This window comes from Lissotriton vulgaris, unplaced genomic scaffold (genome assembly GCF_964263255.1).
Source record: "Lissotriton vulgaris unplaced genomic scaffold, aLisVul1.2 SCAFFOLD_1747, whole genome shotgun sequence".
In the NCBI taxonomy this organism is placed as follows: domain Eukaryota; kingdom Metazoa; phylum Chordata; class Amphibia; order Caudata; family Salamandridae; genus Lissotriton; species Lissotriton vulgaris.
Window position 1 is genome coordinate 359850 of NW_028241884.1, and position 14673 is coordinate 374522.

Genomic DNA, 14673 nt, shown 5'->3' on the forward strand with positions numbered 1-14673 from the left:
CAGTTCCCCTGTGGGAGCTCCACGTGTACTCTATTAATGTATCATGAAGTGCCTTTATGGGAGATCCACTTATGCTTCACTCATTCTTTGTGTACTTCTTTATTGGGACCTCTACGTGTAGTTTGTTCATTCATTGTATAGTTCCCTAATACGAGCTCCACGTGTGCTTAATCCGTTCATCTTGTAGTTCCCTAATGTGAGCTCTAGTTCTGCTTTATTTATTCATTGTGTAGTTTTCTAAAGGGAGCTCTAGTTGTGCTTAATCCATTCATCTTGTAGTTCCCTGCAGAGAGCTCCATGTGTGCTTCATTCATTTATTGTGTAGTTCCATAAAGTGAGCTTCACTTGTGCTTCAACCATTGCATAGTTCCCCTATACAAGCTCCACGTGTGCTTAATCCATTCATCTTGTAGTTCCCTAATGTGAGCTCTAGTTCTGCTTTATTTATTCATTGTGTAGTTTTCTAAAGGGAGCTCTATGTGTGCCTGATTAATGTATTCTGTAGTTCTCTTATGGGAGCTCTACATGTACTTTATTCATCATTGTGAGATCCCTAATGGGAGCGCTACGTCTGATTTATTCATTCATTTTGTAGATCCTTAATGGGAGGCTTAAGCGTGCTTTATCCATTCAATTTGGAATTCTCTAACGTGACCTCTACATGTGCTTGATTTATTTATTGAGTAATTATCTAATGGGAGCTCTGTGGACCACATGCATCATTGAAAATAGCAGTTGCAAACTGGCAGATTCGCAGAATCTGCCCATTTGCGACTGCTATTTTTGCATTTGGGATGCATCATCCGAAATGCAACAAGCATAGCCTATAGGTTGCGCCTTTGGGGCCTTATGTATAGGCAGAGCTATTGACTTTGCCAATATGGTTAAGCTATGCTGTAGAGAAGTGTGGCTGCTGTGCAGCATGCGAAAAAGTTTTAATGAAAAAGTGCTACTTGAGTGATCCTGTGCTGGCCCTAAGTGGTGCTGTGCTGGCCCTGAGTGATGCTGTGCTGGCCCTGAGTGATGCTGTGCTGGCCCTGAGTGATGCTGTGGTGGCCCTGAGTGATGCTGTGGTGGCCCTGAGTGATGCTGTGGTAGCGCTGAGTGATGCTGTGGTGGCGCTGAGTGATGCTGTGGTGGCACTGAGTGATGCTGCTGTGACACAGAGTCTTTGCTAGTTACAGTTGGTAGAAGAGGGTTAGAAGGGGATAGAAGGGGTAAAAAACTGTAGAAGAGTAGAAGAGGGATAGAGGGGTAGAGGTGTACAAGAGGGGTAGAGGAGTAGAGGTACAGTGGTTGAAGAGGGGTAGAGGGGTTGAAGAGGAGTAGTAGAGGGGTAGAGGGATAGTAGAGGGGTTGAGGGGTAGAAGAGGGGTAGAGCAGTAGAAGGTTAGAAGAGGGATAGAGGGGTAGAAGGGGTAGAATAGGGGTAGAAGAGTAGAAGAGGGGTAGAAAAAGGGTAGTGGTGTAGAAGAGTAGTCGAGGGGTGGATGACGGGTAGAAGAGGGGTAGAGGGGTAGAGGAGGGGTAGAGGAGTACAAGAGGGTTAGAGGGATAGAAGGGCTGAATAGGGATGGAGGGGTAGAGGGGTAGAATGAAAAAACATTCCTCCAATCAGAGCACAATGAGTGCAAGAGACGCTGTGAAGCAAATAAATATAGGACTATGGACAATACAATACATTCAGCATACATGAAATGTGACTACTGAATTCAACGGCATGCATGGGTTAACTAATAAGGCTGATAAAAAAAGAATTACGACTTACTACAATCAAAATAATCTATTGCAATATTTTCTGTCTCACTGAAAGCTTCTTGAGCACATAAAAAACAAGGAAGCTATCGGCTTCAGGAATGTGAAAGAAAGCTCTCTTATCTTGAAATCTAATGACCCATGACGAGAGAGGAAAGCCATAAGGCGCCTCTGCTCGTGAGGCTTGCCTAAACCCACATGGAGGCTGCGCGCGTGCACAGACTCGTGAACGCAAGCTTTAGGCCCGCAAAAGTCTCTGGTAGCACTTTGGAAATCCCCTTACTAAATTTCTCGCAGGGTAGTACTTGCGCTGCCTCAGCGAGACCTAAAAATCGCTATTTAAATAATCACTATATTTGCGATTACTTAAATTGTGATTGCTTTCAGGGAATCACAATTTACAATAAATGTAATGCAACAACAAGAAAAAAAATTGTGATTTTGCAATTAAGAAATGCAAATTACCATCAATTCAAAGTTGATGGTAATTTTCAAAAACTAATGAAATGCACAAAAGTGCATTTTTTAAAGTTCTTTGTTGCACACATACATGCCCTTGGGGCATGTGTGTGTGCAACATGCGTTGACATTGCAATTTCAGGGGTGCCTCAGGCAGGGCAATTTGCGGGTACCTATTTGGTACTCGCAAATTGCGCATACAATTCCCATTTATTCCTACGGACCTCTAGATCCATAGGAATGAATGGGAAGCAATTCCTTATTTGTGATTCATAATTTGCGAGTCGCAAATAAGGAATGTGTAGGAATCGCTATTTTTATAGCGATTCCTACATACATCCTAAATTGCAATTTCTTAAAAATTGCAATTTAGGAATCGCAAATGCACAGTTTGAGGCATTTGGCCTCAAGTGTGCTTTATTCATTCATTGTGTAGTTCCCTAAGGGAGCTCTATGTGTGCTTGATTCATACACTGTGTATTTCTCTTATGGGGGCCTTTCGTGTACTTCATTCTTTTTGTAGGTCCCTGAAGGGAGCTCTAAGTGTACTTTTTTATTCATTGTGTAGTTCCTTAATGGGAGCTCTACATGTGCTTGATTCATTCATTGTGTAGTTCCCTAAGGGAGCTCTACATGTGCTTGATTCATTCATTGTGTAGTTCCCTAAGGGAGCTCTACATGTGCTTGATTCATTCATTGTGTAGTTCCCTAAGGGAGCTCTACATGTGCTTGATTCATTCATTGTGTAGTTCCCTAAGGGAGCTCTACATGTGCTTGATTCATTCATTGTGTAGTTCCCTAAGGGAGCTCTACATGTGCTTGATTCATTCATTGTGTAGTTCCCTAAGGGAGCTCTACATGTGCTTGATTCATTCATTGTGTAGTTCCCTAAGGGAGCTCTACATGTGCTTGATTCATTCATTGTGTAGTTCCCTAAGGGAGCTCTACATGTGCTTGATTCATTCATTGTGTAGTTCCCTAAGGGAGCTCTACATGTGCTTGATTCATTCATTGTGTAGTTCCCTAAGGGAGCTCTACATGTGCTTGATTCATTCATTGTGTAGTTCCCTAAGGGAGCTCTACATGTGCTTGATTCATTCATTGTGTAGTTCCCTAAGGGAGCTCTACATGTGCTTGATTCATTCATTGTGTAGTTCTCTAAGGGAGCTCTACATGTGCTTGATTCATTCATTGTGTAGTTCCCTAAGGGAGCTCTACATGTGCTTGATTCATTCATTGTGTAGTTCCCTAAGGGAGCTCTACATGTGCTTGATTCATTCATTGTGTAGTTCTCTAAGGGAGCTCTACATGTGCTTGATTCATTCATTGTGTAGTTCCCTAAGGGAGCTCTACATGTGCTTGATTCATTCATTGTGTAGTTCCCTAAGGGAGCTCTACATGTGCTTGATTCATTCATTGTGTAGTTCCCTAAGGGAGCTCTACATGTGCTTGATTCATTCATTGTGTAGTTCCCTAAGGGAGCTCTACATGTGCTTGATTCATTCATTGTGTAGTTCCCTAAGGGAGCTCTACATGTGCTTGATTCATTCATTGTGTAGTTCCCTAAGGGAGCTCTACATGTGCTTGATTCATTCATTGTGTAGTTCCCTAAGGGAGCTCTACATGTGCTTGATTCATTCATTGTGTAGTTCCCTAAGGGAGCTCTACATGTGCTTGATTCATTCATTGTGTAGTTCTCTAAGGGAGCTCTAAATGTGCTTGATTCATTCATTGTGTAGTTCCCTAAGGGAGCTCTACGTGTGCTTGATTCATACACTGTGTATTTCTCTTATGGGGGCCTTTCGTGTACTTCATTCTTTTTGTAGGTCCCTGAAGGGAGCTCTAAGTGTACTTTTTTATTCATTGCGTAGTTCCTTAATGGGAGCTCTACATGTGCTTGATTCATTCATTGTGTAGTTCCCTAAGGGAGCTCTACATGTGCTTGATTCATTCATTGTGTAGTTCCCTAAGGGAGCTCTACATGTGCTTGATTCATTCATTGTGTAGTTCTCTAAGGGAGCTCTACATGTGCTTGATTCATTCATTGTTTAGTTCCCTAAGGGAGCTCTACATGTGCTTGATTCATTCATTGTGTAGTTCCCTAAGGGAGCTCTACATGTGCTTGATTCATTCATTGTGTAGTTCTCTAAGGGAGCTCTACATGTGCTTGATTCATTCATTGTGTAGTTCCCTAAGGGAGCTCTACGTGTGCTTGATTCATACACTGTGTATTTCTCTTATGGGGGCCTTTCGTGTACTTCATTCTTTTTGTAGGTCCCTGAAGGGAGCTCTAAGTGTACTTTTTTATTCATTGCGTAGTTCCTTAATGGGAGCTCTACATGTGCTTGATTCATTCATTGTGTAGTTCCCTAAGGGAGCTCTACATGTGCTTGATTCATTCATTGTGTAGTTCCCTAAGGGAGCTCTACATGTGCTTGATTCATTCATTGTGTAGTTCCCTAAGGGAGCTCTACGTGTGCTTGATTCATTCATTGTGTAGTTCCCTAAGGGAGCTCTACATGTGCTTGATTCATTCATTGTGTAGTTCCCTAAGGGAGCTCTACATGTGCTTGATTCATTCATTGTGTAGTTCCCTAAGGGAGCTCTACATGTGCTTGATTCATTCATTGTGTAGTTCCCTAAGGGAGCTCTACATGTGCTTGATTCATTCATTGTGTAGTTCCCTAAGGGAGCTCTACATGTGCTTGATTCATTCATTGTGTAGTTCCCTAAGGGAGCTCTACATGTGCTTGATTCATTCATTGTGTAGTTCCCTAAGGGAGCTCTACATGTGCTTGATTCATTCATTGTGTAGTTCCCTAAGGGAGCTCTACATGTGCTTGATTCATTCATTGTGTAGTTCCCTAAGGGAGCTCTACATGTGCTTGATTCATTCATTGTGTAGTTCTCTAAGGGAGCTCTACATGTGCTTGATTCATTCATTGTGTAGTTCCCTAAGGGAGCTCTGCGTGTGCTTTATTCATTCATTGTGTAGGTCCCTAATGGAAGCTCTATGTGTGCTTTATTCATTCATTGTGTAGTTCCCTAATAGGAGCTCTAAGTGTGCTTTATTCATTCATTGGGTAGTTCCCTAATAGGAGCTCTAAGTGTGCTTTATTCATTCATTGGGTAGTTCCCTAATAGGAGCTCTAAGTGTGCTTTATTCATTCATTGTGTTGTTCCCTAATGGTAGCTCTACGTGCGCTTTATTCATTCATTGTGTAGTTCCCTAATGGAAGCTCTATGTGTTCTTTATTCATTCATTGTGTAGTTCCCTAATGGAAGCTCTACGTGTGCTTGATTCATTCATTGTGTAGTTCCCTAAGGGAGCTCTACATGTGCTTGATTCATTCATTGTGTAGTTCCCTAAGGGAGCTCTACATGTGCTTGATTCATTCATTGTGTAGTTCCCTAAGGGAGCTCTACATGTGCTTGATTCATTCATTGTGTAGTTCCCTAAGGGAGCTCTACATGTGCTTGATTCATTCATTGTGTAGTTCTCTAAGGGAGCTCTACATGTGCTTGATTCATTCATTGTGTAGTTCCCTAAGGGAGCTCTGCATGTGCTTGATTCATTCATTGTGTAGGTCCCTAATGGAAGCTCTATGTGTGCTTTATTCATTCATTGTGTAGTTCCCTAATAGGAGCTCTAAGTGTGCTTTATTCATTCATTGGGTAGTTCCCTAATAGGAGCTCTACGTGCGCTTTATTCATTCATTGTGTAGTTCCCTAATGGAAGCTCTATGTGTTCTTTATTCATTCATTGTGTAGTTCCCTAATGGAAGCTCTATGTGTTCTTTATTCATTCATTGTGTTGTTCCCTAATGGAAGCTCTACGTGTGCTTGATTCATTCATTGTGTAGTTCCCTAAGGGAGCTCTACATGTGCTTGATTCATTCGTTGTGTAGTTCCCTAAGGGAGCTCTACATGTGCTTGATTCATTCATTGTGTAGTTCCCTAAGGGAGCTCTACATGTGCTTGATTCATTCGTTGTGTAGTTCCCTAAGGGAGCTCTACATGTGCTTGATTCATTCGTTGTGTAGTTCCCTTCTGGGATCTTCTGGTGAACGTTATTCGTTTATTCTGTATCTCTCTGGCAACAGTTAAAGATGTGGATTATTTATTCCTTCTTTTCTTCTCTACTTGGAGCTTCTTTGGTGTTTAATAATTTGGACATAATCAGAAAATATATTATTAAAATACAAAAATATTAAACAAACTATAAAAAGCACAGCTTTAAATTCAAGATCATAGTACAGAGTGAAGCTACATCTGTTTACAGTACGCATAGTAACGAGAGATAACTATTGTGTACTGGGTTACTCTAGCTCAAGCTGCCTGCAAGAACTAGTGTTACTGCAACGGTAATCTTCATAGTTTCTTGACCAAACAAATAACTTTAAAACATTTGTCCAGTCTCGAGACTTCCAGGTGCTATTTCCATTTACGCTCTGGGGCTCGAGGGGTCAGAGGTCGGTGTGCTCATCACCCTGAGGCCTCCTTGGACAGGAAAAGCTCAGGCCTTTTACAGTCCTCATTAACAGTAAATATCTTCTTAATTTTTAAGAAGAAGGGTACCAGTGAAGGAAGCTCTGCACTGCATGACCCTGCACTGACCCCTTGCACTGACCCCTGCACTGACCCCTGCACTGACCCCTTCACTGACCCCTGCACTGACCTCTGCACTGACCCCTGCACTGACCCCTGCCCTGACCCTTGCACTGACCTCTGCACTGACCCCTGCACTGACCCCTGCCTTGACACCTGCACTGACCCCTGCACTGACCCCTGCACTGACCCCTGCACTGACCCTTGCACTGACCCCTGCCTTGACACCTGCACTGACCCCTGCACTGACCCCTGCACTGACCCTGCACTGACCCCTGCCCTGATACCTGCACTGACCCTGCACTGACCCTTGCACTGATCTCTGCACTGACCCCTGCACTGACCCTGCACTGACCCCTGCCCTGATACCTGCACTGACCCTGCACTGACCCTTGCACTGATCTCTGCACTGACCCCTGCACTGACCCCTGCCCTGATACCTGCACTGACCCTGCACTGACCCTTGCACTGACCTCTGCACTGACCCCTGCACTGACCCCTGCCTTAACACCTGCACTGACCCCTGCACTGACCCCAGCCCTGACCCCTGCACTGACCCCTGCACTGACCCCTGCACTGACCATGCACTGATCCTTGCACTGACCTCTGCACTGACCCCTGCACTGACCCCTGCCTTGACCCCTGCACTGACCCTGCACTGATCTCTGCACTGACCCCTGCACTGACCCTGCACTGACCCCTGCCCTGACCCCTGCACTGACCCCTGCACTGACCTCTGCACTGACCCCTGCACTGACCCCTGCACTGACCCCAGCCCTGACCCCTGCACTGACCCCTGCACTGACCCCTGCCCTGATACCTGCACTGACCATGCACTGATCCTTGCACTGACCTCTGCACTGACCCCTGCACTGACCCCTGCCTTGACACCTGCACTGACCCCTGCCCTGACCCCTGCACTGACCCCTGCCTTGACACCTGCACTGACCCCTGCACTGACCCCTGCACTGACCCCTGCCCTGACCCCTGCACTGACCTCTGCACTGACCCCTGCCTTGACCCCTGCACTGACCCCTGCCTTGACACCTGCACTGACCCCTGCACTGACCTCTGCACTGACCCCTGCACTGACCCCTGCACTGACCTCTGCACTGACCCCTGCACTGACCCCTGCCCTGATACCTGCACTGACCCTGCACTGACCCTTGCACTGACCTCTGCACTGACCCCTGCACTGACCCCTGCACTGACCCCAGCCCTGACCCCTGCACTGACCCCTGCCCTGACCCCTGCCCTGATACCTGCACTGACCCTGCACTGACCCTTGCACTGACCTCTGCACTGACCCCTGCACTGACCCCTGCACTGACCCCAGCCCTGACCCCTGCACTGACCCCTGCACTGACCATGCACTGATCCTTGCACTGACCTCTGCACTGACCCCTGCACTGACCCCTGCCTTGACACCTGCTCTGACCCCTGCACTGACCCCTGCACTGACCCCTGCACTGACCCCTGCACTGACCCCTGCCTTGACACCTGCAGTGACCCCTGCCCTGATCCCTGTACTGACCCCGTGATGCTCACGGCTGCTCTTTCTTCCACAGACTCATCCTATGTCAAATGTGCGTTAAGTGGAGACGACCTTCGACCTTCCATTCAGATCGGATGTATGTGGTGAAGCCCGAGCCGGCGGCAGACATATCCGTGCTGTGCGCGGCGCTGACGGATCCGCGGAGCCGCCTGCGGGAGCTCAGGTGAGTCCAGGGTCTTTCTCTCTCGTGCATCTGGGGAGGAGGGGAGGGGGTTAAGTCATTCTCCACAAGTCCAGGATAGGTTCAACAAGCATTTGCACTGCAATAGGTCTAGCGTTTGCGAGAGTTTAAGCTATTAGAATTGCCAATGACAACGCCTTTTATTTATGTTTTAAAAAAACAAAAACATAAATAAAAGGCTTTGTAATTTACTATGCCAATACCTCAAACTCGTGTAAATGCGAGACCTATTGCATTGCAAATGCTTGTTTATTCATGGTTTGTGTGTTTAGAGTTGGCAGTGCCTTTTTGTATGCATATGACCCTAATCTGTTATGAAGTTGAAGAGTGAGGTTGCGGCAGGTGACGAGCTGCGGCCACAACAGGAAGGGGCCGGACCTGGAGTTGCTGCTTCATTTGGGTTAAACTGATACATAATGCTCGGGGTAAAGGAGGCAACTGAGAGCAGGTGAAGGGATCAATGCTGCGGAGGAATGGACGTTAGGAATGCTGCCTCAGACAGTTAAGTTAATGTATTGATTCAATAAAAGCTTCGTGTTTGCTAGCGCATGGTTAAGACTTCAAGCTGCTTCAAACATGTAGAAGGGAAGGAATGCCCCTAGCTACTTCTGCTTGAATGAAGGATGAGCAAAGAGGGCCCAGGAGAATGCACAAACCCTGCTTTTTAAAGTAAGAGGCTGGCTGTTATCAAAGTGCAAGAGGCAGAAAGTGCTCTTGTGTGAAGGGTATGCATTTGAATCTCTGTACCTTGCGAACGATGCACTCAAAAGTGCAGATCACTGGCTGTGTTCATTACAACTGGCCTACAGCACAAAGTAACTGGTGAAGAGCACATTCCATCAGCCATCAAAGATATAAAAGGTACCCTAGCTCCATCTTTTGCACTTTCACAAAAAGTGTAGACTGGAGACCAGGTGTTAGAAAAGTGGGTCTAAGCATGTTGGGATTCGCCTGTTAACAGGTAAATCACTCGTCGCCATCATTGTGCACCAAATGCCCCAACCATCCAACATCTGATGCCGGAGAGCCTGGTGGGACAGGCATCCACCAGTTAAATACATCTCAATGCTTTTTCTTCCACTCCACCTGATCATGAATCCAAAAGAATATTTTGGGGAAAAAAATGTCTCCACTACCAGTCTTGCCCTGACGGTTGTATGACGTTTCAACGCATGCTTTTACCACTCATGCCTTTACAACGCAGGTATTACAACACAAGTCGTTACAACGACTTGCGTTGGGGGGGCGCTGGATAGTGGAATAGTTTAATTTACTATTCCAACTCCAGTCCCCGTGGATAGTAGGGAAGGTGTTGGATAGAAAATTAAACGATTCCCTATCCTACAGCGCCCTCCAGCAAAAGTCGTTCTAACGACTTTCGTTGTAATTCCTGCGTTGTAATGGTACTGCGTGGTAAAAGTTTCGTTGTAAACGATGTTCCCCGCCCTGACATAACTGAACACCAGCTGCCTTCTACACGATTACTCTCACACCCTTTATGACAGTAGCACAAGCTTTACTGGTTGTGCTAGATGCCCTTCTGGAGAGTCGAGCCTCAGTATGTTCTTCGGTCTTTCTGCTCCGACCAGACAATTTCACCAACAATTTCTCCCTCTCTTTGGCTGCGGTTGGGGTTTCTGGTTTCACCTTTACCAGCCCAGCAGACCCTTCAGTCTTTATGTGTCAGCCATCACTTCAGGCAAATGGGGCGTTCAAATTATCCATGAGTGCTACACCCACCGATTACTTTCACCAAACCTTCCACCCTCACCAGGGCAGTTTACAGAGGACCATCTGTACAACATAATGAACACTTTTCTGATGTGCACCCATTTTGAGATACAACAAAAGTGTCCATTGCGACTTCTGACATTGAAAACAGTGGGCCCGATTCACAGAACTAACTTAACGCAAAATCCTAAACTTACTACCATTTTGGTATTCACAGAAGGCACTTACTCATTTCAGTATTCACAGAAGTTCGGAGTCCTAACTTTAGGACTCCTAAATTCTCTCAGTTTAGTAGTAGTAAAGTTAGAAAAATCCTAATTTTAAGACTTTCGGTATTCACAGAAGGCATTTAGGCGTCCTAAAGTTAGGAGTCCTAACTTCTATGAATACCGAAATGAGTAAGTGCCTTCTGTGAATACCAAAATGGTAGTAAGTTTAGGATTTTGCCTTAAGTTAGTTCTGTGAATTGGGCCCAGTGTTTCTCACTGCCATAACATCGGAAAGACATGTGAGCCAGCTGCAGGCTCTTTCTGTCGACCCACTTCATACATCGTTCTTTCTAGTTAAGTTAGTGTTGAAGACCCGAGCTTCCTTTCTCCTGAAAATGTCCACTCCATTTCATGTAGACAGAATATCCCCCTTCTGGCAGAATTTGCTCCACATCATCCCTCTAAGGGGGAAAAGAGACTCCATTGTTTGGAGCCTGAAAGGCCACTAAGGTGTTATATTGATTACGCCAGAGAACATCGGGTGGACGATCAGCTCTTTCTAGTGTTCTCTGGAGTATAAATGGGCATGACAGTGCAAAACATGACCATTTCTCTATGGGTCGTTCCCTGCATAACACATGCTATGGACTGGCATAATGCAGCCCCCAGGAAGGTTACAGGCTCATTCCAGGAGGGCCAAAGGTGCCCGCAGAGTGCCTGTCCTGGACATTTTCAAGTGGCTATATGGGTGCCGATGAATGTATGACGTTACAACGCATACTTTTACAACGCATACCATTACAACGCATGTCAGTACAACGCAGATGTCATTACAGATGCCGATACACATGTTCACAAAGCACCATTGCCTCCACAGTTAGGGCTATTTTGCGTGCTCAGTGCTGCAGGACTTTTTGGTCTACACTTGGGAGGTGCTGTTATTGTATCTATTCACAAGGTGCGGAATATGCAGTTAGAAGTTTCCATCATTAGAAAAAGATACTTAAATTATGATTTTTCTAGTGGATACTCTATCTAACTACAAATTCCTCACTAACTCTCCCATCTCCCCGTTCTATGAACTACACTCTTCTATTCAAAAAGGTCCCAATTTAGAGACCTGCACACTTTTTTCCGCACTGTCAACGTTGATCGAGTGAATGGGGAAGAGAAGAAGTCAGTCCCTGCGTCTGGATTTTGATAGGAATACGTTTTGAAACAGTGATGGAAGTTGCTAAAAGTCGTACTTTCCCGGAGGCATATTTTGCATTTTAATCCTCAAAGCTGTTGAAACAAGCTTTTCATCAATGTCGTTCCGGAGAAGCGTGAAGAATTTTGTTAACAAGTTTTCACTGCCAGCTGTGAAAGTCCGAGAGGCCACATCGAATGACCCCTGGGGTCCATCAGGCTCATTAATGTTGGAAATCGCGGACCTGACGTACCACTCCACTGCCCTCTCTGAGATAATGAGCGTTCTGTGGCAGAGACTGAATGACCATGGCAAAAATTGGCACCATGTCTACAAGTCACTTACATTGGTGGAGTATCTCTTGAAGAATGGGTCAGAGAGGGTTGTCCAACACTGCAGGGAAGGTCGGTTTAACATTCAGAGCTTGGAGGAATTCCGTTACGTGGATGCTTCTGGACGCAAACAAGGTAACATTAACGGACATTGATAGTAGCCATCTTGATGGATGTGCATCGGCCAGATCGCTTAACCATAATCTTCATTACTCAGATTCTCCTCTCTCGTCCCAATACTTTCCAAGCCGTTTTACCCTCATATATTTTGATAGACTCTAGCCAAAAAATCCTGCAATTCCTCCAGCACTGTCTGTTCTTGTCCAAGCCCAAGTTAGAGGTGATGAAACAAAAACTGGGGGGGAGTCTAGTAAATACTGGGACAAGTAAGAAGATTCAGAATAATGAAAATTACTGGTAAGTAATCGAGGCATTTCCTCCTCATATTCTTTGTTTCATTCCTTCCGTTTTGAAGTCGACCCAAGCAAGATACTCCTTCTTCAGTTACACAAGAATAGACCAGAAGACATGAAATTGAGATGGACGTGAATTTATTTTCATTCATCTCACACTCATATGCGGTTCTGACACAACTTTACTTTTTGCAAATATATTTATTGATTTTTAAACACATAGTAAAACAACAACATTGAAAACCATAAAAAATGCAGTGATGCCTACACCCACCCCAAATCTCTGACACAATGTTTAAGGTGCCCCAACAATAAATGAACATAAAACTAAGCAGTAGTACCTTAACTTGACAAATTACCTATTTCACCGCAAACATCCTCTAGCGGGAGCTGCTGCAGACGAATCCAATCGGGAGAGCACCTGACTTGATGCAAACTACTCCCGGGGGAAAGGGGAAGACAGTGGTGCCTAAAGACCCGGTGAGTGACATCGGCACGAAACAGGAGAAGACGCGGCCGCCATTTTCTCCTCGATGCTGCATAGCATGGGGAGAGGTGCAGACTGCCCAGGAAGGCATTGCAACAGCTATCTAGGGGTGGCGGCAGGCACAAAAACAGGCTTGAATTGCCAGGGCAATTTATATATTCCACCGATCTCTGATTAAACTGAAATTGGCGCTGGCTGACTTCAAAATGGTGCCTGTGACAGACATAATGCCTCGGGATAACTCCGGACCCTCTCACCAGCCAGTCCCTCCACAGTATCGGCGGGAGCCGTCCCCTATTCCCCAGCGGGCGCTCCATTTGAGCCTTCAGCAGCCCATAGCCCTGTCACACTATGGAAAACATTGCAGCTTTGAGAACCACAGAAAGATGTAGATGCCCACCTGAGACTGGGGACCGGCCGAATGGAACACCATGTGACTTTGCTCCGGATTGCCTTTCTCCCCCCGGACTTGCTGGCTGTGGCAGCCCTCTTCCTGGACTTTCAGACTTGGACCTTTATGCTCCCCGCCATTTTCTTTTTTATGACTCGCTTCTTCTTCTACCTTTCTCCTCCGCCATTTTAGCGATATCTGACCTCCCCCTCTGTCCTAGCGACCTTTCTATTGTCTCTCCTGTTGCCTCTGACACACTCCTCACTGTCTTACTCATTACTATTTGCTTCCTTCTCTCTTTTGTCTCACTTTCCTGCCCTTCTCTGTCCCTCCCTTGGCGCTATGACTGCATACCCCTCCGACCCCACTAAATGGAACTCTGCTTTGCTGTATATAGAGATAACTCTAATCACTGGTATATGCAGTAGACCTTTCGCAATGACTCTACTCTACTCTACCCACTCTACTCTTCTCCACTTTCCTGCTTCTGACCTTTGCCCTCACCTGCCCTGGCCATTAGTCCCCCGTTGTATCTGTGAATTTTTCCCTCGTCATTTGAGATCTAGCTATTTTGTCCGACGCCCGATGGAGCTGCCTGGTTTAGCTATGGGGGAGACAGGTCAGGGACTCACTCCCTGGACGTCACCTAGCCAGTCGGTTTTTTGACAGATTTCCTTTCATCTCTCTTGTCGTCTCCTCTCACTTCCTCCCTCTTTCTGTTTCTCTCCTTCTCGCCTCTCTCAATGTAGTGAGACTGACCTATTCTGTCTGATGCCCGATGGAGCTACCTGGTTTAGCTATAGGGGAGATGGGCCGTGGATAACCTCCTTTGGTCGTCACCTACCCAGTTGGTCTTCAGACAGACTTCCTTTCGTCTCTACTGTTGTCTCTTCCCCTACCTTCACTTTCTCACCTCCTTTACCCCCCACTACTGCCCCTCTACACTTCAATTATCTCGTCTTCTATGCTCTTGCAATTGTTTGTCAAGCAACTGATGTAAATTGGAACTGATGTAATCTTGTAATTGTAATTTGTGTGGAACCTCATGTAAAGCGCTCTGATACCTCCGGGTCCAGCCAGCGCTATATAAAACTCTTGAATAATAATAATAATAAGTGGTACAAAGCAGTACTGCATTAAACCGTTGTGTGCTCAGGCGCCCCCCGGGCGTCCTACGTCATGCTGGGCGTGTGCTCAGGATGGCCAGGCACCGTCCGAACACCCCCACTTCCCCAGCGCAGCGTGAATTCCCCGCCTGTGCAGAAGAATTAATTAGTGGGCAGAGTTCGGACGGCCGGGGGCCATCCTGAGCACACGCACAGCGGGACATAGGACGGCCGGGGGCCGTCCTGAGCACACAAGG

At 46.0% G+C, this 14673-nt stretch overlaps 1 protein-coding gene across 1 annotated transcript in view; it reads left to right on the forward strand.

Moving 5' to 3' along the window:
* LOC147669868 (NACHT, LRR and PYD domains-containing protein 3-like) overlaps positions 1 to 14673 on the forward strand; it is a 316105-nt gene that overhangs the window by 267200 nt on the left and 34232 nt on the right. The window contains exon 4 of the mRNA XM_086948188.1: positions 8391 to 8540. Within this exon, the coding sequence (XP_086804314.1) occupies positions 8391 to 8540 (150 nt within the window). The remainder of the gene's footprint in view (positions 1 to 8390; positions 8541 to 14673) is intronic.